Source organism: Amblyomma maculatum, chromosome 2, assembly GCF_055883805.1.
Source record: "Amblyomma maculatum isolate TAMU_Amacu chromosome 2, ASM5588380v1, whole genome shotgun sequence".
In the NCBI taxonomy this organism is placed as follows: Eukaryota; Metazoa; Arthropoda; class Arachnida; order Ixodida; family Ixodidae; genus Amblyomma; species Amblyomma maculatum.
In genome coordinates, this window is record NC_139345.1 from 151,293,865 (window position 1) to 151,317,768 (window position 23,904).

The window sequence follows — 23,904 nt, forward strand, 5'->3', positions numbered from 1 at the left end:
TCGTTAAAGGCAACAAACTGGAATTTGAGAGAAGGCAAACGTAGCAGCGGATGGAGGCATGTTGGATGTGAGATGAGATTAAGAGATTGCGGTTATAAGGCCTGCTCAGCTGCCACAGGAAAGGATGGCCTAGGAGGAAAATAGGAGTGTCATTTGCTTTGCAGTAGGCATAGTTAGGGTGATAAATAGCCTTGTGCGACTGACGTCAGTAGGAATATATCGAATGCGTATGTCACATCCTTGCAAATTAGCACATTTCTCCAAATATTCACATCGCAGGTCATATTTTACAGATTTAGAAAGTATGTGTAGTCGCTCATTCTTTTTTTACATTCTTTTTCGACACTAAACTTTTCAGGGTATAAATATGACGCCAAGCCGCACGTTGCAATTAAGCGTAGAAAAGAAGACAAATGGTTTACTTAGAACTAGAACCTCGTGCGAATTGACTTAGAGAAAGTTTAGACCATGTTTTAAAGGACGTTTTGAGAAACATTTTTGTATATTGTATAGAGGCATCTCAAGGGTACAAAATGACAAGGCACAAATGGTTAGCGGGAACTTTAGGTTTGATCTCAAGAAACTTGACCACGAGGAATATATTGCCAGATGTAATAAAATGCGAACTTTTGATTAGGATTGCAGGCATGAAGCACCCTCAGGGACGGTTGACTTTTTTACATGTAGGCGATGTGTAGGCGATGATATGCCGGCGGAAAACAATGCGACCTTTTTCGAGGTTCGAAGAAGCATTTCTCGTTTCAGAACTGTAAATGCAGCTATATAAAACGCGATAGGCTGAGAAACGCGATGTAATGACATTAGCACATAAGTTCAATGATTGATTGCTAGCTTCTTTCTCCCTTTGAGAAAAGAATATATAAGAAGAACGCTACATCGGTGGCAGTGTAAACAAGGCCAGACTGCTTAACTGTGGTGTTCTTCACTAAAACGTGTTAGGAATGGCCGGACAGACAACGCTGATTGTCTTCATTGGGATATTTGGCATGGCAGCTAGCGGTAAGGAACTCACGTATAAGCGTGTGTCGAGGTTTAGACTGAGAGCAGGTATGGCGGATTAAGGTGGCTTCTGTGATTTCGGGATAACAATTTACTCGCTTTCTAATTTTTAGCAAAAACTTGTTCGCATCAACTTTTCCCATTGTATAACAAAGATAATGTTTGTCAATTTTTAGGCCATCATTTTCTAAAAACAATGTTTTGGCCTTTGCAGGTATTGCCACCTGTAAATTCACAGTAATATTGTTATTATAATTTAAACTCTGGGTGTATGAACATTTCACAGAAAATTGCTTTCATAAAGATATTGCTTGTGCGCATAGAAAACATAAAGGGTTATTGCATTCTTCACTCTACTGCAATTCATAAATACCTACAGTGTCATCGGCGACGTAATGGCATATGAGATGAGTGATGAAAATAACAGAAAGAGTGAAATATGAGAAAATGAGCCTTTAATATGTTAGCGCGGAGCGGAGCGCTCGCGCCAGGCAGGCCCGCTGGCCATTAAAACATATTTCATCGTCATGTCTTCATGTCGTTCTGTTTCTGTTGTGTCGCCGCGTTCCATCGCTTGTCATGCCACCCCGTAACATTTGGTTGGAGGTGCGGCTCATCCCCATCCTCGGCACTGTACCCAGCTCTGCCCCAGCCCTTTTTACTCAGACCCGACCAGCCGCTGTCCCCAGCCTCGTCCCCAGCCCTGACCACAACACACGACGACCAGAAAGAGCCCAAAGTCGACCCTACCGACCCTACTGACCCCACGACGAAGCGACCTCACGACCACTCGAACGAAAACAGCACCCCCGCCCAAGCCGTTCGGAGTGTCCATGAGCATTGGCCTTCGGCAAACGGTGGAGATTGGACTTGATGGTCTGGTGCAAGCATTCTTCCCATCTTCGCATTCATTGTGGTGTCCAGCGTTTCATGTCACAATCCTGTGTCTGTGTTCATCGTCACGTCATGCATTGGATTTCTAGCAATCGATCGGGACGATTGCTCGGTGGCCGCGGTTAATGCTACGCAGATGACGAAGCGGGCAGTGGCGCGGGGCGGAGCGCTCGCGCCAGACCCACTGGCCATTTAAGCATATTTCATCGTCATGTCATCACGTCGTTCTGTTTCTGTTGTGTCGCCGTGTTCCATCGCTTGTCATGCCACCCCGTAACAATATTTTGAAGCCATAGCTTCACTAGGCTTGGTAAAGCCAGGTTTTTCCCTGTGCTACAGTTTCCAAAGTCCTAAACTACACTCAAGTTAAAGCTAAAAGGTCAAAGTTGAAGGTAAAAGGTCAACGCGAGAGTGTGGGAGCGTTGTTACGTTGCGTAGGCGCTGTGTGACAGACGTGACGCGGTGCCACAGAGCTGGAGGAAGAGCAAGTGAGTCGTCCTACCTTGGGCAGTAGAAGGCTAGCTACTTAAGATCTAGCGTACATTGTGGTTCGAGCAGAAAGTAAAAGAAAGAGGCGAGAATTGAGTGAAGCTAAGAACGCAGCCGAAGTGCTTCACCAGGAATAGTCTCGTGAAACTATCTCGATGTACTTGGTTTACTCAAAGCTAAACCACAGAATTTTTTCTTGTCTGATTTGGGGCATGCTATGACTTTTCTTGTGTCTAGACTAATGCAGTATTCAAGGCAACACTAGGGTAGCTCTTGCAGCCACAAGTTTTGATTGTGATACTATTTATCAAATCCATTTGAAGATCTGATGCACTTGAGGGAATTTTTTTGCTGCTGGTTTCAAAGTAACCTAATTTCAACGAAGGATCGGCCTCACGCTATGCGCGTTCGAAAGGTCGATCAGTACTGACCTTATCGTTAAAAAAAAAACATCTGAACAGCTCCGGCCATTATCGGCGGATTCCAATAGACGTGTTTGGGTATGTAAGAGACGAGTACGAGGAGCTGAAGAAATGGCTGACATTTTTTAAGCGGAAGTGAGCATTCCTGACTTGTTACGGCCAGAATTTTGAATACAGATATTGGTTGGCTGACATTTTTTAAGCGGGAGTGAGTGTTCCTGACTTGTTACGGCCAGAATTTCGAATACAGATATTGGTTGAGGGCCCTAACCTTCATTTTGCATCTCTGTCGGTAAATGGGCAGAATGATCCAGATCTTCAGTTCGAATTCATTCTGAAATAGGGGCGCTGCGGTCTAAGCAATCCTTATAATTCGTTAAATGCAAGAACAATCAGAGGCTCATTGCGCTCGCAGTTATTGAGAACGACCCTTAAGAATAATTTTATGAATTTGTAGGGCTTATTTTGTTGCCCGTTTCCACGAGGCAGATGATGGTCCGTGGTACGCGAAAGCATGAATTGAGAAATAAGTTATGTTTACCGCGAAACTGAAGTGACTTGCCACGCTCTTCTATAGCGTTTTCGTTCCTGGGGGAAACAGGTGATTGTGACCTCCCTTAGTGTTCCGAAAATTTGAGACTATTTGCTGTGGTTTCTTTTATTGGTGCAGTTAAGGCAACGTTCATATCTGAATTTTGCAGGTACAATTTTGAAAGCTACGAACTGTCTTTGTGGCATGATCAGTGGCAAGAGGCCGCTGTAGAGAGCTCCCAGAGAGCTCTCACTGACGTACTGAGCGTGCGTATGTCACAGCTAGGTTGTCCTGCGTCCAGCTTAAAAAATGAGCCGTTGATCCAAACGTTCGCGTGGTTTGGTTTGGTTTTGGGGTTTAACGTCCCAAAGAGACTCAGGCTATGAGAGACGCATTATTGGAGAACTCCGGAAATTTCGACCACCTGGGGGTCTTTAACGTGCACTGACATCGCACAGCACACGAGCGCCTAGCTTTTCGCCTCCAGCGAAAAGCAGCCGCCGAGGCCGGGATTCGATCCCGCGTCCAAGTTGGCGTGATGAAATACACTTTTCTCTCGCGATGACTATGGCGCTGACCCATCAACGTCATGTTTAGAATCGCTAGTGTAGTCTGGCGAGGCGTTGCAATTTGTGCGGCCACCTGGGACGTCCTTTTGCTGTTGCTTCACTCATTTGACAAAATAACCTTATTCTTGGATATATGCACTTGCGCAATCACTTCAAGACAGTTTTTGTACATTATACATCTGCGGCGTCCCACCGGGTAGTTCACACTCTCAAGCTTCTGCTTCATTGTGCTTGGTGGTACGTAATCAATATGAACATTATAATACGCTGTCTAAGGCCTCGCTGAATCTGGACACGCACAGCTTGTTTCAGTCCGCTTCTATTAGTCAGACTTTCTTTTATGTTTTCCCGTAAACGGCAGCGTTCTGCGGTTTTTAGCATTTATTGGAAGTACTAGTGATCGATACGGTCCTTAATCACGGTTCCTCGGCCTTAAACATGACCTAAATGCGCTGTGTGAGATGCCTTTTGGTATAACGAGTTTGAAATCCCGTTGGTTGTCCTTTGAACAAGCCCGTTCAGGAAGCGAGTGGCGCCATTGTTTCCTTCTTCCTTGAAGCCTTGCATGTTTGTCTAGAGCTAGTTTAGGTGGGCACGGAATGGGCTTCTGTTTTAGCGGCGTATCACACAAAAACAGGCATCGACATAACGGAGGAACAGTTCTGAAGGAAAACAGAACGCGCCTCGAGCTTCCCTTTTGTGGAATTCTAAACTAATGTTTGTGCACACAAACGAGATAGATACACCCATAGCGGTAAAAAAGAGTTGTTTGTAGTGTTGCGTTTAAATGGGGTAGGATGTGTAGCTCAAGCAGAAGGCCAGGTGACGACAAAGGTCTTGTACCTCGAAAAACACGTTTTTGAAGAGAGTGAAGCGTCGTTTCCTAGGAGAACGTTATAAAACGAAACTGCGAAGTCTAGTGAACTGACGGGAACATTCACGTTACCAACTTGAGCGCTGCCTTCACCTTGTGTTTGGCATACTTTGGTCTGAGATGCCCTTGCGTCATTAAAACCCACCGGCATCATCAACATTGACTTTATCTAAATAGAGGCTAGGAGGTTCGAACTCGTCGTCTTTACTGACGTCGTTTTGCCTGCGAGCGAAGTGCAGGGAGTCCTTTACATATGTAGGTGTTCTTTAAGCCATAGGATGAAGCAGTTATTGAAATTGGCTCGACATCACGTACTGTGGAGAGAGTAAAAGTCTACAATTTAGGGTTGTAGAAATCCTTTTTATGCACTTTTGGCAGACTGTGGATGGCCGGTGGTGGACTCGAGTGGCACAAGACCCGGTGCCTGTTTTCTTCTGGGACTAACTTCAAGACGTCTGCATGTACCCTTTGAACTTGTAATGTAACGATTCACTTTTGCCTGAGTTATTTTGGGGCGTACAACCTCCAAAATAACCAATGGTTCAGTTTTTGCACATCACCTCGTCATGCAAAAGCGTTTTCATCTTAAGAATGCAGTCGACTGGTTGAAGGCTGCGTTTGTTTTGCCCTTATCAACTTGTAGAACAATGCCATCTTCGTCCTCCCGGACATAGAACGCCGCTACTCTACGCAGGAGGGTGAGCATCACACGTGTTTTAAGAGCCAGCGCAGCCATAGCCAGTATATTTAGGAACTGCAACATTCATGACGCCAAAATACCATCTAGCACGCTTAAGCAGAAACTTGTAAGAGTGAACGCAGCAGACATTCTAGGGTTGTGTACGAAACTGCAGGAAATTACTGCGAAGATACCTGTGCCATCCAATAAGGCACTTTAAGCAAGCCGTCGAGGCGAGGACTCCAAAGGCCGCACGGAAGGAAATACCTTGGAAGAACATTGCGCACCGCGCAACATGGCATCGATTACCATAACGCCTTAGTGAGCGCAAAGAGAAATTGTCTGTCATCACGCCTGCTTCTTGTATGACCACTTCTAGACGCTGAAACGTGTTTAACACGGGCGCTGGACAATCGTTCCGAGACATACACATGCTGAATACGCCACATGTTCTATACGTGAGTCGCCACCTTCTCCTTTCTCTTTCCCTTCGAAACAGGAAACCTATACGGCCGAGAAAGTGTGATTTGTCTTTTTTCTAATTTGGCTAGGGCTCGTTTCATTCGTTTTATTGTTCTTTCCGTTTCCCAGACTGAATTCTGTGAGACACTAAGCTGGATATGCTCGTGTTATATGTCTGTAGAAAACGTAGAAAAATTCTAGGTCAGCCACAGTATAGTTGCGCATAGTATTTGTATCAGAACTCGCCGTGAGGATGAAAAAAAGGTTCGAACAGAAATAATTCTGACTTTCATTTCATTTGAACATCAAAATTCAACCGAAGCGGCGTTATTTCAGCTGATATTTTAAAATTTTAAATAAGAGAGAATGACGGCTGTTGGTCACCTAACTGTGGTAATGTGTATTGAATTAATGGGTTTTGCAGGACAATGGAAGCCTATGCTTGTGTACCCTCGTTTTCTTGAAGAACGCTCACTGGATGGGAGGCTGGCGTTGCATATCCACGATAACCTGACATTGAGCCTTAGGAAGGCATCCGTAGCAGCACGGCAATTCCGAGTAGTTGAGCTCGACGATGGAAGAGAAGTAACACGCTTTGTAAGTTTGGCGCACGCCGGATGTCTTCCTTTTTTTCTTCCGCCAACTGAAAACTTTCGACTTTAATCCGTATCCCAGTTTCATGCACCTGTTGAACGATTCAAAGTCAAAGACCTTAAGAGGAAGTAAGTACTCAGAAAAGGTTAATGAGATGAGGGAAGACGGGGCTTAGGGCTTCTACATTACTGAGTTGGCAGTGTAACGGTTTTCCACAAAAATTTGCTAATGAATCTATTTGGCGTTAAGAATCGTCATTTGCACTTGTATTAATACGCTTATGCAATGATTAAAATAAGAATGACGCGTTCATTAAGAAAGCCTCTTGCGTCTCTAATAAATACAAGTGCCCAAAAACAAAAACAAAATAAGCTACTGGCTGGAATGTGGCATTTAGGGTGCTTCTCGCTGCCCTCGGTCGCACAGCCACGAATATTGTCCAAAACAGTAATTCTTAAAATTTAAGGACAACCATATTTGCGCTGTCGGCGGCATCTCTCGCGCTCCTAGGTGCTTCTTCACCCGCCATACACTACTCTTCCTAGGCCGCCCATTTGCGTTTGGGTGGACAGCAAGTTCAACTTGCGGTTTTTTACGACGATGTTTAGCCTAGCGAGCGCGAGGGATTTACACCGCGTCTCCAATAGTGCAGCTGAACCAGATATGCTGCAAACTTCACGCTCTCATTTCTTGAGTTGTTAATAACACCACTTTCTTGGGCCTCCTGTTCAGTGAAAAACTCTGAGGCCTTCCTATTGACGTCGTTGTGAAGGAAATATTAAGACGCGGTCCTCTGGTAGGTTGTTGGTAGTTGGCTGGTGACATGGAAAGGCACTTGTTGGTCGGCGGATTGTGCGAAAGCTCGCAGCCCATGATATATTGCCCTATTTACAGGTGCTGCCGATACGATGTGACGGTTGGATGGGAACTGAACCAGGAATCCCTGGATAACGAGCCAGACACTCTGCCTCTATGCTACTAGGAAAATTTGAGCTAGTTGGTACAAGACTGCAGATTACCAGTGCTGCGACGAGGAACAACAACGAGAGAGGAAGGACAAGGACGGAGAAGCTCTTGTCCTTGTTCTTCCTCCCTCGTTGTTGTTTCTCGTCGCAGCGCTGGCAATTTGCAACCCTATGCTACGTATTATTTGTTAAAGAGGGGATTTCGTATCTATTTCCGGAGATCGGGAGAATGATTCAGTAGTTTGGGACTGAGTAGTTGTGAGTTTTGTCACATGCCAAAGGCCCCAGTTAAGTGATTATTGACCAAGAGATTCGAAAAAAGAGCCACAGGCGAGAGTTAATAAAGTGGCAGCCTCGAACCCCTAAAGGTAAAGCCTCTATGTGCCCCGATACTCTTTTTTTTCTTCTGTTCTCCGCCGAGGTAATTATAGCTAATATCTCTTATGCACAACATTCGCGCTGCTAAGCTACAGTCACTCGAATGGTAATGGAGAGATTACGATATAATGCGTTGACATGACGTCACCACGAGCTCATAGTTTGTGTCATGCGATGTTGCCATGGAGGAGGCAGGAACGCTAGACAAGGAGAAATACGTTTCTCAGAGTTGAAAGAACTTTAATTTGCCCTGCCAGTGCAAGTATTGCTGTGCCTTTTATATCTTGTGTCTCTTGTCAAAACACAGCAAAAGAAAAAAATCATGGCGTAACGTAATCGGTTAACGCACTCGGCTGGTGAACGGATTGGTAGGAGTTCAATTCTTGGTAGATGATGATCTTTCTCCTTAAAACTTAAACAGAATCCCGCCGTCATTTTATTAATAGGTGGAGTGTGATACTTTCTGCGGATAGACAAACGCACACACATCAGCCCATAGGAGCTGTCGCATTATTAATCAGCCCTTTGATTGATTCGCGTAGTGCTCCCATAGCAGGTGGGTCGCGTCCAACGCTTGGTAACAGGCGCGGTCCTCTAGCGTGGTTACGCTCTTTTATTGTACTTTTTCTGCCTTGTTTAGTTTTGAATATTAGTGCTCTGACTGCTCAAACACTTTTAAAAACTGGTCATATATTACAGTACTAGGTGAGGCAACGGGCGCAGCTTTTTGACTTGTTTCAATCCCGAGACCACTCACGGTGCACGTAATTACGAATGAGGTAAGGCTTAGCCGTCGGCTTTGTTGTGCATCTCAACTCAAACGGACCATTTAGAAGGAGCCGTCGCCGAAGAGGAAGCATGTAAGTCTGTTACTAAACCGCCCCCTTCCTCTTTCTGCTCATGCTCTCTCCAAGCTCTGCGCTGTTATTCTTATCATCTTCCGCACTCCGCGTGCACGCTCTTTCATCCTTCGATTTGATCGCTGTTACTTCTGTCGATAATGGCACAGAGAATATGGCGCCGCACTGTAAAAACTGTTTCTACGCTGTAGACATACCCGATAGGGCTTCGAGCATGCTTACTTTAGCTTACATGGAACACGCGTATCTTTAGCTTTATATGATCCGCTAAACAGACAGTCGGTTTTTTTTTTTTTAAGTCATCAGCACTGTGCCCCTGAACACGGGATGCTTCCGGCATAGTTCGATTAAAATTGGAATACTATCACACATCTGAGCTTCGGAATAAGCGTACAGATGTAAATCGCTTGAATGACTCAAAACAGAGGAGCTAGATTCAATAATTCCTCGTATTCTTATGTCATCAGTATATCATCTTTCTTCAAAATCGCAGTCCAGCCTCTCGGCCCTTGCCCGGGATTGCTGCATGGACGTTTGTGTTCAACTATTTGTGTTTTATATTCAGCTAAGACACGAACCCTACATTTGCGCGTCCCCATTACGCATCCCTCATTGCACCGGCCATAAACAGAAAGTGTCACGACGGCGCATCAGCACCGGTACATTACGTACTTTCTTTAGCAGACTGCCAGCGACTGGAGGGGTCTTCCTCGAGATCGTGCAGCCATAACCGCCCGGTTCAGGTTCCTTGATTGCATTACACGTGTGATCAAATGACGAGAACTTTAGTATAGCATTTTCCTTCTTTTCAAATTAAGTGCTTACTCAGTTGTAAATTTTTATATCTCCCACTCCTTATATAGTACCTCCGACGAGGGCCCTTAAGGTATTTAAGTGAAGTAAAGAGCACACTTATGGTGAATTGGAGCGGCAGAGCAGGCCCACCTGAGAGCACTTTAAAAGTACTCTATGATAAGCGGCGCCCTCCAGTGGGAGAGCAGGAGTAGAATCACTGGCTTTCAATGGTAGAGGAGGAGGGGTTTTCCTCCGCTGAGAGCACCCGAGTGCACTTCCGGCTGCTCCCTTGTCTAAAGCGAGAACAGAGAAAGCACATGGCATAAAGCGTCATATCTGCGCCATCTTTTGTTTTTCTCTCTTGAGTCGGTGACGCTCAAAACGGCGGTTTCAAAGCTTCGGCTATACGTCGGCACTCGGCAAGCGGAAAGCATTGCTCAGGTGCTGTATGCTTGTTTGAGAGCCGCTATGCAAATGCATACAAAACAAGCGGTTCTACAAGGAGCGTTGGCCTCTCGACACGCAGAGAGCGTTCCCGTGGGAGGACAGTTACACCCTCGCTCGGCATGCTTCTGTACTGCTCTGTACTGCTCGGCGCTTCTGCTCTCGTCGCCCCAACTGAATAGGCCATTACTGTGTTTGTGGGGGAGTATTTTCAGTTCTAATATTATCTCTGCTGCGCAGAGAATGAAAGTCTGCCAAAATAGAATATATGCTTATCAATGTTCCAGATAAAAGGGTAATCTCTGCTTTGAAAACTAGGATAGGTTACCTTACTGATGTCCCCTATACTTTATATTGAACATTGCTAACGGTCGAAACAATGTGGTAGTGCTACGTGCAATCGTGTTCCTCAACTCGTTTTTTTTTTTTATCGAATGAATGTTTAGAGCCCTGAAAGCGACAATAGCTCTTCGCCTGTAGGAACAAGTCAAATGCAAAATTTAGCCACAGAGGTCGGCGATACGCCCAGAGAATAAGTTCTGGCATGTGCCTTTAGACAATCACCTTCTATTCTTTATTTTTCAGTATAATGGAAAGGACATCGAGGAACACCTGTTTGAAGATGAAAACCACTGGTCGACTGTCCATGTTACGCAAAAACAGAGCGGGCTAGAAGTTGTGAGTGCAGTTTTCAACGTGATTTAGTGCTTTTAATTTGTGCCTTGTTTAGGCGCTCTGGGCTTTTCACTTTATTGAGGTGTAGTTTTAGCATATAGGAGCACTCTATCACAAAGAACGATATACGGCTAGAGGTAGTGCATTCGGAAATGTGAATTCTTGTCCCTGCAGGAAGGCGTTGTGGGACCGAATTTGAGAATTCATCCAATGCCGGAAATGCAAAGGAGCGGCGATGTCATTGTACCGCATATGATATTCGAAATAGAGGAAGACAATGTATTCGACACTGTTGTGCTACCGAATGACAGAGGTAAGTTAGTGTGAAGGGCAGCGCAGTTAACGAGGTCGTAGAACGTGGGTGATATTTGTCACCTTTTTCGTTCCCCTTATGTAAGCTTTTTCAACTCCTCTTTTAATAAGGTCATCAGCAAGCCACAGAAAGAATCTATCGCTCTCAGCCCCCCGTTCCCAGTGAAGTGAATATTGAGGTGTTTATTGTCTCTGATGGTCCACATAACGGACACTTCAAGAACAACTCCGATCTAATAGTCTATTTTTGCATAACCATGAATTCGGTGAGTACCTTTGGTTTGTTGATAGGAAATAGAGTGCGCTAAAGATTTCTAGTTTTTTGACACCTCGCTACTTCAGCTAATATGTGTGCTGAGGTTCCTAGCATTTCATCCTTGTACCGACCAACAGCACAGGGAACACTAATCAAGTGACATTAACAACATAGTGATGTTCCACGCACTAACGGATTTAACCAAAGTGACCCTTATCAAGCCCTTAGCCACACCTATATGAATAATTCGCTTTTAGGAGGTTCTGAACGAATGAGCACAAGAATGAATAAATGGAACATACAAAGAAGCAACCATAGCAGCCGGCGGTAGAAAGTGAGTAGGGCGAATAATATGGCAATGTTCTCAGCTGCATTCCCTACACTGATTAGCTGCTTGGTATACAGTAGGTCTAAGTGGCGTGGCGATAAGGTTGATCTCATTATTTGCCGATATTCTTGAACCTCTGTGTCTTCTACATCACTCCTCTGCCCTGAGTTTGCAGGTCAACATGAGGTACAGTGAGACTAAAGATCCCAAAATAAAGCTGCTATTTACTGGAGTCCAGCGGAGCCCTGTAAGAAATTATTTGATATTATTCACTAGAGCCTCAAATGCTAAAACTGTCTTCGTATTTTCAGTTTGACCATTATATAACGGCATCTGGAAACTTTATGCATGACACTTCGTCATTGGAAAGATTCAAACACCAAGCTGGGCTTTACAAGACAATATACGGAAACCCGGATGTTGTGTACTTGGCAACTGGGTAGGCAAATAGTTGTTGAGCATTGTGAGCAATGGGTGCAGCCTGAATAATTATCATATTCCCAGTATTTTGCAGGCGAGATCTGTACAGCAGCGATGCGAACGGAAAGGCGAACACAAATAACAAAGGTAAGAAAGCAATGTAAAAACACACAATGGTATTTCCGTATACTATCTAATTCCATCTCAAGCAGCACATGACTCCAGACCTCTTCAACTTATTGCACGCTGTAGTTTTATTTGGAGTCTGAGGCAGATGACGTAGAGACTCTACTGTGAATCTGGTTTGCCCAATACATGGGTTCTTTCACCGAATGTTGACCAGAATGTTTAAATATGACCGCTTTAAAATATGAAGATTGCATCTGTGGTGCTGGGGTGGCGGCCTGCAGGACACCAGAGATCCGATAACGTATGTTGTCTAGGAAGCTGATAGACATTTATAATAGTCAAGCTTGAAATTACCGTGGTTAGGCGCCGACGCAGCCATGAAAAAGTTATAGCTGGCCTTTTGCGAGATACATATTTACACAAAATTTCAACAGTGCTATCGCCCTGGCCATCATGGCATAATTATTCGCAATGCCGCGTTATCTCTAAATTTCAAAAAAGCGCTTCTCCGTTTTGCCACGAATCGACGTCATTCAGTGTACGTTACCCACTAGAGCGCCTGGCACATTACTTTCTCCTTCATGTGTGAGGTTGAACGGCGAGCTGTGGCGACTGCAGTAGCGTGGCTTGCGCAGAGCAGGTCGCAGACAATGTGCGGTACAACGCGACGCAGAGCGTGTCTGTATCTTGTGAATATCATCATGGCACTCGCCGCCGATTCGAATGCTGATGGCTGCAATGGGGATGCGCGTCCCCTTTTTCTCTTCATTTGTTTCTTTCAACTTTCTTCTGTATGCTCGAGCCAGCGGTGGTGGCTCAGTAGAGCTAGACGGTCACAACCCACATACATGCACAAACAAATACGCACGCACAAGGCAACACATACGCACATACTCATATACAGACACGCGCACATAAACATGAAGAGAATGGCATCTCTTTGCACTGCGAGCTCTACACACACCCCGCGGTGGTTGATGAAGTTATGCAGCGACATCGAGCAGCAAAATATTGTCTTCTAAATGTTGGAATGTTGACTCGCGCTTATCTATGAACGGCGGCTACAAATTTTCCTTTTGAAGTCAATCACCTGAGCATAATAACTACAACAAAACATAAATATTAGTTCACCAGGGTAATATCCAGCAAGTGCGTCTCGCCCGGAATGAGACACCTATTTATTATCTCAAGTATGACTCGTATTTAAACGTTAATGAAGCTACTATTAGTTTTTCAGAAGGCTTTAAAAAACTGCACCCGAACATTCGAACATTCGGCATATTACAAGGAAGTCATGAATGTGAAAAATGACGATTGGAGTTCTCGCTTTTTTATTGAAAAGATGAGATGGTCTGAATATGGCATGTCGTCTTTACTAAGGGTAATCAATTACGCCACGGTATTCGCATAGCCCTGTGGAGGAGCAGTTACATCGTTGACTGAGCCCGGTGAAGACTAGTTGGCACTAGATGCTCGGCACATCGGGAATATTGTTCAATAAATAGTTTGTATTTAAAATTGCTGTCATGACCCCTTTTAAGAAATATTGCACGATAAAATCGATTTCGGCTTCTTCAAAAATCAACAGCCTGGAGCAAAACTAGTTTTCTGACAATCACTAAGCTCTCATAATATGGTAAAGGCTTCTAAAAGAAAAATAAAATGTGCAAATACCTTCTTTTTGCTAAAAACGGCTTTCTCGCCGGCCGCCGTCGACGGCGTGCATGCAAGCACCTGAATGCAGCAGACACTGAATAGCAGAGGACACGGACACGAAATGCCGTTGTGACGACAGCGATCAACGGTTGCCAGACCAGCAAGCTGTTTTCAAGTGAATCGAAAAACTCATTGATCACGCTACTGCTCCGAGTGAGCTTCCATTTTAAGGAATTATAATTTCACATGTGGAGTCAAACAAAATGATCCGTTTATGTTCTAATTTTAGCTGCCATGTCCTCTTTACACCGCCATTACATTGCAAGAATATTTTAGATTGACAGAGTCGCATAAAATTTTGCACAGTGCTGAAAATATCTTCACATGGCGTGGTTTCGACTGAAAAGAACATGCAGTATTAGTCTGAGTTCTAATACCAGCTAACCTCCAATTTGAGCTTACAATGCGAGATAGACGGGATAAGAATTGTTATAATTGATTGCGTCAGAAAAGTGATATGAAATTACGTTTCCCGTTAGAATTTTACGCCATATTTGAATTCCGCGAAAGAAATAAGAAGAGGGCGTTTAGGCCAAAACAGCCCGATGGGCTATGATTTAACATTTTTGTTCTTCGAATTGAATTTTCTTGCATTTATTTGCGAAAAGCATCTAAGTCACATTACTTTCAGGCATGAATTCAGCCCTTATGTTTGGTGCAACGCGACCTAAAGATAGGGAGAAGGCGGAGAGTGCTCGACACAAACTTTGCGGAAACTTCCAGTTCACCTTTCAGAGCTTACGAATGGAGCCGCTACCTGGCAATGGGAGCTTTAACTAAATTTGCGTCTGTACAATGTGAAATGTCGGGGACTGCACATGAGCCAGGCGCCCAGTCTTTCGCTGCGTCAGACTGAACACATATGAACGCCTCTGCAGCCACTTTCAGCAGCAAGGAATACCCCCTGACCTTTAAATTTTTTTCTCATTCAGAAGACATTTTATCAATACTTAGGCAAAAGGGAATTTGCTCCAGTACCCTTGAGCAATGACTGGAACAGTATTGATAAACAGTTTTTGAGTGCGCGCATATCAAATTGCAAGGAGGAAAGAAAATTTATATCGAAAGGAACCATACGCAATCGGTTCCAACCAGCCCTGCTTTTAGATGTGCACTGCCGAGAAAATATATTTAGATAGATGCAGTATACGCTTTATGAATTCTTTGTGGAAACTTCAACCCGAACAATGAGAAAAGGAAGGAACATATTCAAAAGAGAAGAGGGTGCAGCGTGCGTTGCTTTGCCGAGACAACCGCCTTAAAATGAATGATAACGGATGGTCTCTGAGGTTAATCGAAAAACATTTCAAGCGAAGGCAAGCATAGCAGTGGATGGTAGGAATTTAGGTGAGGCAATCGAATTAGAAAGTTAGCGGGTGTTGTGCAGATGCGGCTCTCAGAAGTCCGAGGCAAATAGAATGATATGGGGGAAGCATTTGCCCAGCAGTTTGGTAGAAGGCATTGAAAGGCATTGGAAGGCAGGTAGGAAGGCACTGGAAGAAAAACATGCTTCGTACAGTGGCGTGTCTGATATGGTAATAGCTGCAATGAAGCTTCAGAAACGACGAGGCTCTTTTCAAATTAGCTGCACGCTAGGCTTCCTTCGCATTTTCCACGTGTAGCTCCAGAACTCGGTACCGGCATTCGCGTTACATGTCCTGCCCGTACCCATTTCGTCTAGAGTTTTAGAACGTCAGTTACAGGTTAATATTCGCTGTGTGACTATGCGGGCTTCCTGTGTCTTGATATTACGCCTATAGTTGTCCGCTTCATTGATCTCTACCTTGTCCCTAATTCAAGTTGACAAGTTCTGTTAACATCCACATTTCTGCCCCACATGTGAGTACTGGTATGATACAGCTGTCGAACGTCTTCCTCTCCAGGTTTTTTCTGCTATTCACGATATGAGAGTATGTGTTTATATGCGTGTCAAACCAATCTTTGCTTAAATTTTACTTTTCAGGTCTTTGTTTGTGGTCACTGTATGCCCTATGTAGGGTACAATCGTACACATTTCACCGCGTTGCTACCTTTAGAAAACTGTTTCACCTTCTAATGCTGTTGAACATTACTTTTAGCTCTCGACTTAAGATTTAAGCCTACTGTTCGGCTTTTGCTGCCTAGTTCATTCATCATTCTTTGCAATACGTCCCCTGAATTAGCAACACAATGTCACTAGCGAACTGCAGATTATTGTAGTATTCTCCGTCAACACTTCTCACAAACTGTTCCTAGTCCTGGTGCGCAAACAGCGGTGTGCTATTCACCTTCAAGTAAGTAGTGAATAGTACAGCTGAAAGCATCTTTAGTTATGAAATATTACAATTCCTCTGCATACACGAAATACGGGTACCAGTTTTGTCATTATCTACAGCCCCATTCTGCAATCACCATATACATTTTCTACTGAGCTATGCTTTCACATCATATATGAAAGCTATTTATATGAAATAGACGTACATATTGATCATTTTTTACCGCCCGAGTCATAGTGTGAACATCAACTATTTAGGAGTAGTCTGCGAAATATTCAGCTGGTTGAGTTGATTGCATTCTTAAGATGTCTTGTTTATTTCAGCGAATACATTTTTAGACAACGGTTTGTTTATGCCTAACAGATAACTAGCTGATCGGTCTGTTATTTCTGAATTCTACGAAGCACTATTCCTTCTGACCAATGTTGTTTAGTGTTCTTCCCAGATTCCGGCATCTCTAGTTCATAATGCATTGCTCATGAAAATTGGCGAATGTTTCTAGAACGATCTCTCTACCATTTTTGAACAAATATTCTGTGCAATGAAGATGGCTATGCGATAATCGAAGCATAGAACTCTCGATTGCTCGGCAGTGACAACTGCTGTGCAAACACTTCTTGCAGAAAATCTTACTTGTTGCAGCAAAGTAGAACCAGCGTTGGCATCACACAAAGTTCTCCCGTGAAAATACATCGCCAGCAAAGCTCGTCGTTGTGAGTTTGCATCATGCTGACGTAGCTTTTTACAGAGCATAATCCTTGAAGTCATCCTAGCCTCGTATGCATTGGCAGCTGATATAGGCCATTTTTCAGTCGAAGAGGGAACTAGCCTCGAACAGAAGCGCACAGCATCACTCTTCCACTCCGGTATGTGGAGAAGCGTTGATAGTAGCAGTTGCGCCAGTGCATTCTACGCAGAAAGCGCACGCGCTACGCGGGCTTTCGCACACCAAGCATCTTGAGTAACCGAAAAGCGTCTAAGCTGCTTAGCTGCTGTGAGTGGTGCGCTAAGATTGCTGTTTTGATAGTTTGTACGCTTTCTTCCCATCCTATACCTATCTTTGCCTTTTTACCCAATTCGTGCGTTCCCCTCCCTGTTCGTTTCATTTCAACCGGCTGCAGCGCAGCTGCTAACATGTGCCGCGGCAAACAATATCTTTTTGTTTGCTTTGTTGCTTGAGTTTACAAGAGTATAATAACCGAAAACGGATGATTAACGGAATATGAAGACAATAACAACGGTTGTATGCAAGCGTATCACTGCACGCTGTTCCTATTGGAGAAGACGCGGAGCTTCTGACTTTCAAACTTCAACCTAAAGTGTTTCACCTTGGCAGCATTTCCTGCGAGTTGTGAGCGCTGTGTTTCGGAAGGAGGGACAGGAAAAATTGAATACTCGTAGAAGCACCCGTTGGGAAACAAGCAGATTGTTTTCTTTGTCGCAAAATATACTAGATGCCGTCTGGCAAAGAAAAATTATTTCGGCACAGTAAGCTGAAATTTATGAAAGTATAAAAGAACATGCGTTCCGCTTAAGACAACGATGCCTAATAGATTGATTGTCAACTTATCATTCACTGAAACAGAGTATTATTTTGTTTCTGAATCACTGATTTCGCAAGGTTGTGCTGCCAAAAGGAAATTTAAATGTAGTCGTGGGAAGAGCAGTCATTCCTGATAGGCAAATTTTGCGACAACAGATGCACCATAAAATATATATTGTAGCAATCCTGAAGCAGATGAAAAGCATAGCAGAAGACAAGGATAAAAACGTTTAGAAAATACTTGTGCCGGAGAGGCAGCCGTTGACTGGCTGAGATCTCTGCCTTCACAAAGTGTTCAGCGCTCCAGCCTCAAACCTCGTCGTTACAAATTGGTGGAGAGCGGGGAGCGCCTACCCCCTCGGCGCATCCTCAACCGCTGGAGCTTCGCACGAGCTGTTACCTCGCGGGTCTCCCTCTCATTCCGATGAGAATGCAAGACAACTGAGCAGTTACAAACAACAACGCGAGTCCATTGCTCCCCGTCTGACGATGTACCGCCCACCGCCTCGAATGCGACGCTACTGTTTTGAAAGCCTCGTTATTTTGCCGGTCAAGCATGGGAAGATGTCCATGAGTGGCTTACTCATTATGAACGCGTAGCCGCTTTAACCGCTGGGATTCAGTGGTTAAGCTCAACAACTTCGTGTTCTTGACGCAGACCTCTTTGATGTGGTAACAGAACCACAAAGACTCCCTGAAAATTTGGATGGCTTTGTAAAAGCCTTCAAAGAATGTTTATGTGATATTAGTGCGAAGAAGACATTTGCAAGGACGGCAAGATAGGCCATCTGCTCAAGGGCGTTGTGGAAGATGTCAAACACATCCTCATTCCCAAAGACAACTTGAGTTCGGTCCCCGACATTAATAGGCACTGCCGGAAATTCGAGACACCCAGGATTCGCCGCATTACACCGAAGTTGGGGCGGCTGCAGATGACACTACCGTGGCTAGTGTAGAAGAATATCTCTCCTAAAATCACCTGTGTGCCATTCGTTAAATTGTTCGCGATGAGATTTCACGACGTGAGCAGCTTACTCAGTCCCCTTGCTTCGCAGATGTAGCATGTGCTTTTCCAGCTCATGCACGGGCGTGCCCACCGACGTCCTGGTATGGGCCAGTGAATGACAATGACTTCGCCTGCCGAGAGAAATTGGAGACCCCGCTACCAAGATCCAACCAGATTTACTAGCAGTCCTCTTATAAGCGAGGAAGCACCCGGGGTCCCGGTGTTACTCCAACCGTAAATCGCGCCGACCGCCAGACAAACACATCGTCCCAAAACCTAATTTCAATATTCGTCGCGTCCTGCCAAGCAGGAGGCCAATGGCGCGCCGCTTTTTGATCGACATATTCCCGTGTGCTATCGGTGTAGTGTCGCCGGTCACACTTCCCGCTACTGCAAACGGCGTGCACCTTTCCGGTGCAATCCTGCGACGGCATAGACCCGAACCGCCATCCATTTCTACATCGACTTCCATCGGCTAGAAACTCCTAAGCGGAGGAGCCGTTTACAAACTGAAGGACTTCGCACCTATTTTACCGCCTCTGACTGTAGGGCGGTACCACCTCCTTTGTTTCGTGTGCACCGTTCTCCTCATCACAGAGCTGATCTCGCCTACTTTGCAGGAAAACTATCCAGCGCTGCTGATGGAGGGGAGGTCGCAGGACATTGTGTGCTGCTGCCTAGTATTCCTCCAGCTGTTAGCATTTAGGAATCTTTTGAAGGACAAAGTAATGTTTGAGAAAAACCTCCTAATTTTTATGGAGTGAGTAGATAGTTATTGTATCCGGATAGGCAGTGTAGCTTCAAAGTTTCCTTGGGGCACGGTATTTCCGGCGGAGTGTGCTGTACTGGCCCGATCTACACGCGATGTTATCTTCGGAATTAGCTTTACGCGTATGTGGGCCGCTACAGTTGATTGTCGAATGGCAGAGCTTAGCCTTAGTGGTCCTCTTCCTCACGAACTTGTTCTACAGTGTACGTCCAGGTCTCCTGCTCCCGTGCCATTAACGACTCCGTTGAGGCTACTGCGTGCCCTTTCGTTTACAGTGCGTCAAGAAACATGTGTTAGTTCCGAATTGCTTGGTTTCTCTATAAGAAGGCCATACCGAACTGTGGACAACAAATTGCGCACCGAAACCGGTTGTTTTTCCGGCGGGCTAGAAACTGGACTCATTGTAGCGCAGCTGTCCTGAATTATATGTAGCCAAAGAAGAGGAAGTGTGAGCGTTCCGTGAAGAAAGAAGATGCTGATGCAGGCCATCTTTGTGGTGCTGTGGGTATCCCCTCCGTGCGCTGGTTCCAGGGGCCGCCCTGCTGACCTGCGATCGCTGTCATCGTCCCGTCCTCTGGCTAGGCGAGACATTTGGTGGAGGTACTGGATGCGAATCCCATGCAACGTAGCTCTACACGTAATTCGAGCTCGGTCTTAAAGTCCAGGCCGCCGAATTTTCTTAGTCTGCTACAGCACCTGAACGCCGCGCCAGTCGACGCCAATAAGTCCAAGCTCCAGAATTCGGACTCTTGCCCGAAGGGAAGACCGCCAGGGCGAACGTCACCATGGCCTTCTGGCCGCAGCAAACCGACAGTGCGGCTGCTGCGCGGATCATCTACGTGCCATAGACCCCAATGACTGTCACCCCATTTCGTGGCGATAGCCTGGACGACGTTGAAGATTGGTTTCGACATTTCGAGCGGGTTGCGCGCTACAATGGGTGGACCCCCGATCAGTGCCTTCCAGAATATCTACTTCTCTCTGGAGGCAATGGCACGTTGCCCCAGCAGTGCTGATTACTGACCGTGACGCCGCGTTTGTGGCGCAACTCACTCAGGAAATCTTGCGCCTTAGGTGCGCCAGCCTTCGCCGAGCCACAGCTTATCATCCTCAAACTAATGGGCTGACGGAGAGGCTCAACAGAACTATAGCCGATAAGATCGCCATGTACGGGGACGTCGACCATCGGAACTGGGACGAGGTACTGCCCTATGTTGCCGTTCTCTTATAATACCGCAGTCCGGGAGACCACCCTTGTGTCCCCCTTCCAGCTGGTGCATGGAAAGCAAGTCACCACCATGCTTGACGCTATGCTGCCTCACGCATTGCCAGACGACGTAGCTGATGATTCTCGGCTAGTATGAGAACGCGCGGAAGAGGCTCGGCAACTGGCCAGACTCCACATACAACAGCAATAGCGTACCGATGCTCGTCGCTACAAATTCCGGAGACGTGACGTCAATCCCCGTCCCGGAGACAAGGTCTGAGTGTGAACACCGGTTCGCCATCGAGGGCTCTCAGAAAAGCTCATGAAGCGGTACTTCGGTCCGTACACAGTTGTTCGTCGTGTCGGTGAACCTAATTATGAGGCGTTTCCCTGTGGAACGCAACCGTCGTCACGCCGTTTCTCCCGTCCTCAAATTGTGCGCTTAGTGCGGCTTAAGCCGTATTACCAGTGATCACCGAGAACAGTTCCGTATACTGTAGCGAACGTTCTGAAACCGTGTGTGCTTCTGCGCGGCGGTTATTTCATTTTGTGCTTAGCGTCGGGACGATGCTTCTTTTCAGAGGGAGGCAGTGTTGCAGAAGAACAGGAAGTGCGAACGTTCCGTGAAGAAAGAAGCTGATGCGGGCAATCTTTTCGGTGTTCTGGGTATTCCCGCTGTCACGCTGGTTCCTGCTGCAGCCCTGCTGACCTGTGGTCGCTGTCATCGTCCCGTCCTCTGGCTAGGACGTGACAATATGACTCTCGTTGGCGCTTTCCCGGACAACCCCGCTACTTACACTCCTGCTGAACATAAGCTTCTTTCGATGGTCAGTACATCGTTAAGCACCTCAAAACGCCACATATTGAAGAAGCGCTTGTCCCAGCACGCATGTAGTTTCGATTGTACATAGTCGGATGGCTCGCAACGTTTTTCCGCTGACTCGCCGCGCCATGGAAGTGACACGGGATCTGCCCATCCGATCCGCCAAAAGCCGTACCGAGTTTCACCGTCAGAGTGCAGTGTCATCACCGAGAAAGTTCAAAAAATACTTTAAACAGGAGTGTAATTAAGGAATCCTCCAGTCCTTGGCGCGGTCCCTGTGATACTGGTAAAAACGATGAATCCTGTGGGTGCTGCATCGACTACCATCGCCTCAACGCCATCAATAAAACGGATGTGTATCCTCTCCCGCAAATCAAATATACCATTGATTACCATTGATTTCTCTTCGGTTGATTGGTGATCGGGATATTGACAGATACTGAGATACTCTCCAGACAAGACAAAAAACTGCATTTGTTACTCCGCACGGCCTCTTTTAAGTTATTGTTATGTCCTGTGGCTTCTTTGACCCACCGGACAGATTTGAAAGATTTATGAACACAGTACTTCGTGGCCTAATGTCGGAAATCTGCATGCGTTATTTAGACGATTTTGTAATTTTTGGATTGATATTTACTGAAGATAGCACGCAACTCGCTATTGTTTTGGACTGCCTGCAGAAGGCTGGCCTTCTTCAGAATTCTAAAAAATGTTTTTTTTTTTTTTTGCGAACATCAAGCGCTAGTGCTCGGACATCGCGTCGACCCCGATGACGATCGGCCAGATCTACAGAAGACTACGACAGTTGCTGCATTCCAACGACCGCAAACTCAAATGGAGCTCAGCAGCAGGTGCTCTAGGAATAGAGTGCGCTGGTAGTCCAGTGATTCGTTCCTCAATCGGACAACCAGAAGTCATCCTCGTGTGGCAGAAACCTTTTATGTGTTCTTTTTTTTTTGACCAAGTGTTTTGGTCCGTGGCCCCATTTTCCAAGCAATTAAGTCCCGAAAAACCAAGCATTAGGCAGCAAAATGTTTATGCCAATTATAAACCTGGGGCACCCGGCAGCAACAGGAATCGCCGGTACTTTTCGTATGAGAGGCTGGTGCTCTCCCACAAGGCCACCACTTCGCATCACACACAGAATAGTGCACATGACTGCAAGTGGTCGTCGCTCAGCCACAAGAAAAGTAGCCCATGTCGCCCGGATCAAGCCGTGTCACTACCGCTGGAACGACTAACTACCTCACCCATGGGGAAAGTGTAGCAACCTCAAGAAGTTGGCAAGCATATTAGAAGGCAAGAATAAAGACGTTAGGGAAAAGCTCCCGTGCCAGACACGCAGCCGTTGACCAGCTAAGCTCCCTGCCTTCTCCACCTGTTCAGTACTCCCACTTCAAACTTCCGTAGTAACATTATCATATAAACAACTTTTGCTGAGGCCTTTATGGGACATAATTCGATAAGGTGACTATTCCATATGTATCAATTGTCTATTCTTTGTTTCATCTGGCTGGCCGTTAGCGTGTAGGCAACATCAGACTAACGCAGCTTGGGGACAGTCGCAGAAATTTCAGCACAGGACTTTCTGCCTTCGACAGCTGTCATCACCACTTGCTGTACACAGCTGCAAAATGGTGGCTGAGGCATGTAGGCAATGCTAAAATCAGACCACGACCACCAGATAGACAATTCTACGACGCTTGAACGCCGCGGCTTTGCCACCCAGCAATTGTCACCTACTTTAGAGTAAATAGATCCGAAATAGATAATAGATAACCTTATGAAAGACCAAACAGCTTACTGTCTGTTGTGCAAAAGGTATTTACTAAGGTAATCGCTAATAGAATCAGGACAACCTTAGACTGCAATAAAGCAAAGACTCAAGCAGGTTTTCTGAAGCGGTACTCTACTATCGATCATATCCATACCATCAACCAGGTGATAGAAAAATGCTCGAAATATAACCAGCCCTTACACATAGCATTCATTGATTACGAAAAAGCATTTGACTTAGTTGAAACATCGGCAGTGATGCAGGCATTGTGAAATCGGAGGGTAGACGAGCCGTACGTGAAAGTGCTGGGAGATGTATATAGTGGCTGTACAGAAACCATAGTTCTACATAAAGAAAGTAACAAAATTCCCATAAAGAAAGGTGTTAGGCAAGGAGATACGATCTCTCCAGTACTATTCACAGCTTGCTTAGAGGAAGTATTCAGAGACTTAGAATGGGAGCAGTTATGGATAAGGGTAGTTGGAGAATACCTCAGTAATCTGCGATTTGCTGATGACATTGCATTGCTAAGTAACTCGGGGGATGAACTACAAATAATGTTTGATGACCTAGACATGGAAAAGTGGAAAGGTAGGCTTGAAAATCAATATGCAGATGACTAATGCAATGTTCAACAGCCTCGGGAAGGCACAGCAGCTTACGTTAGGTAGCGAAGCACTGAAAGTAGAAGGCGAATGTGTCTACTTAGGA

At 45.5% G+C, this 23,904-nt stretch overlaps 1 protein-coding gene across 2 annotated transcripts in view; it reads left to right on the forward strand.

The window, feature by feature from the left end:
* The first annotated feature begins 888 nt into the window (after nucleotides 1-888).
* Nucleotides 889-23,904, forward strand: part of LOC146200180 (venom metalloproteinase antarease-like TserMP_B) — a 58,418-nt gene continuing 35,402 nt past the window's right edge. For both annotated transcript variants that reach the window (XM_084595416.1, XM_084595417.1), the window contains exons 1-8: nucleotides 889-1,020; nucleotides 6,366-6,538; nucleotides 10,563-10,655; nucleotides 10,827-10,965; nucleotides 11,076-11,230; nucleotides 11,724-11,795; nucleotides 11,860-11,987; nucleotides 12,063-12,115. In XM_084595416.1, coding sequence (XP_084451542.1) covers nucleotides 963-1,020; nucleotides 6,366-6,538; nucleotides 10,563-10,655; nucleotides 10,827-10,965; nucleotides 11,076-11,230; nucleotides 11,724-11,795; nucleotides 11,860-11,987; nucleotides 12,063-12,115 — 871 coding nt within the window. In that variant the 5' untranslated portion in view covers nucleotides 889-962. The remainder of the gene's footprint in view (nucleotides 1,021-6,365; nucleotides 6,539-10,562; nucleotides 10,656-10,826; nucleotides 10,966-11,075; nucleotides 11,231-11,723; nucleotides 11,796-11,859; nucleotides 11,988-12,062; nucleotides 12,116-23,904) is intronic.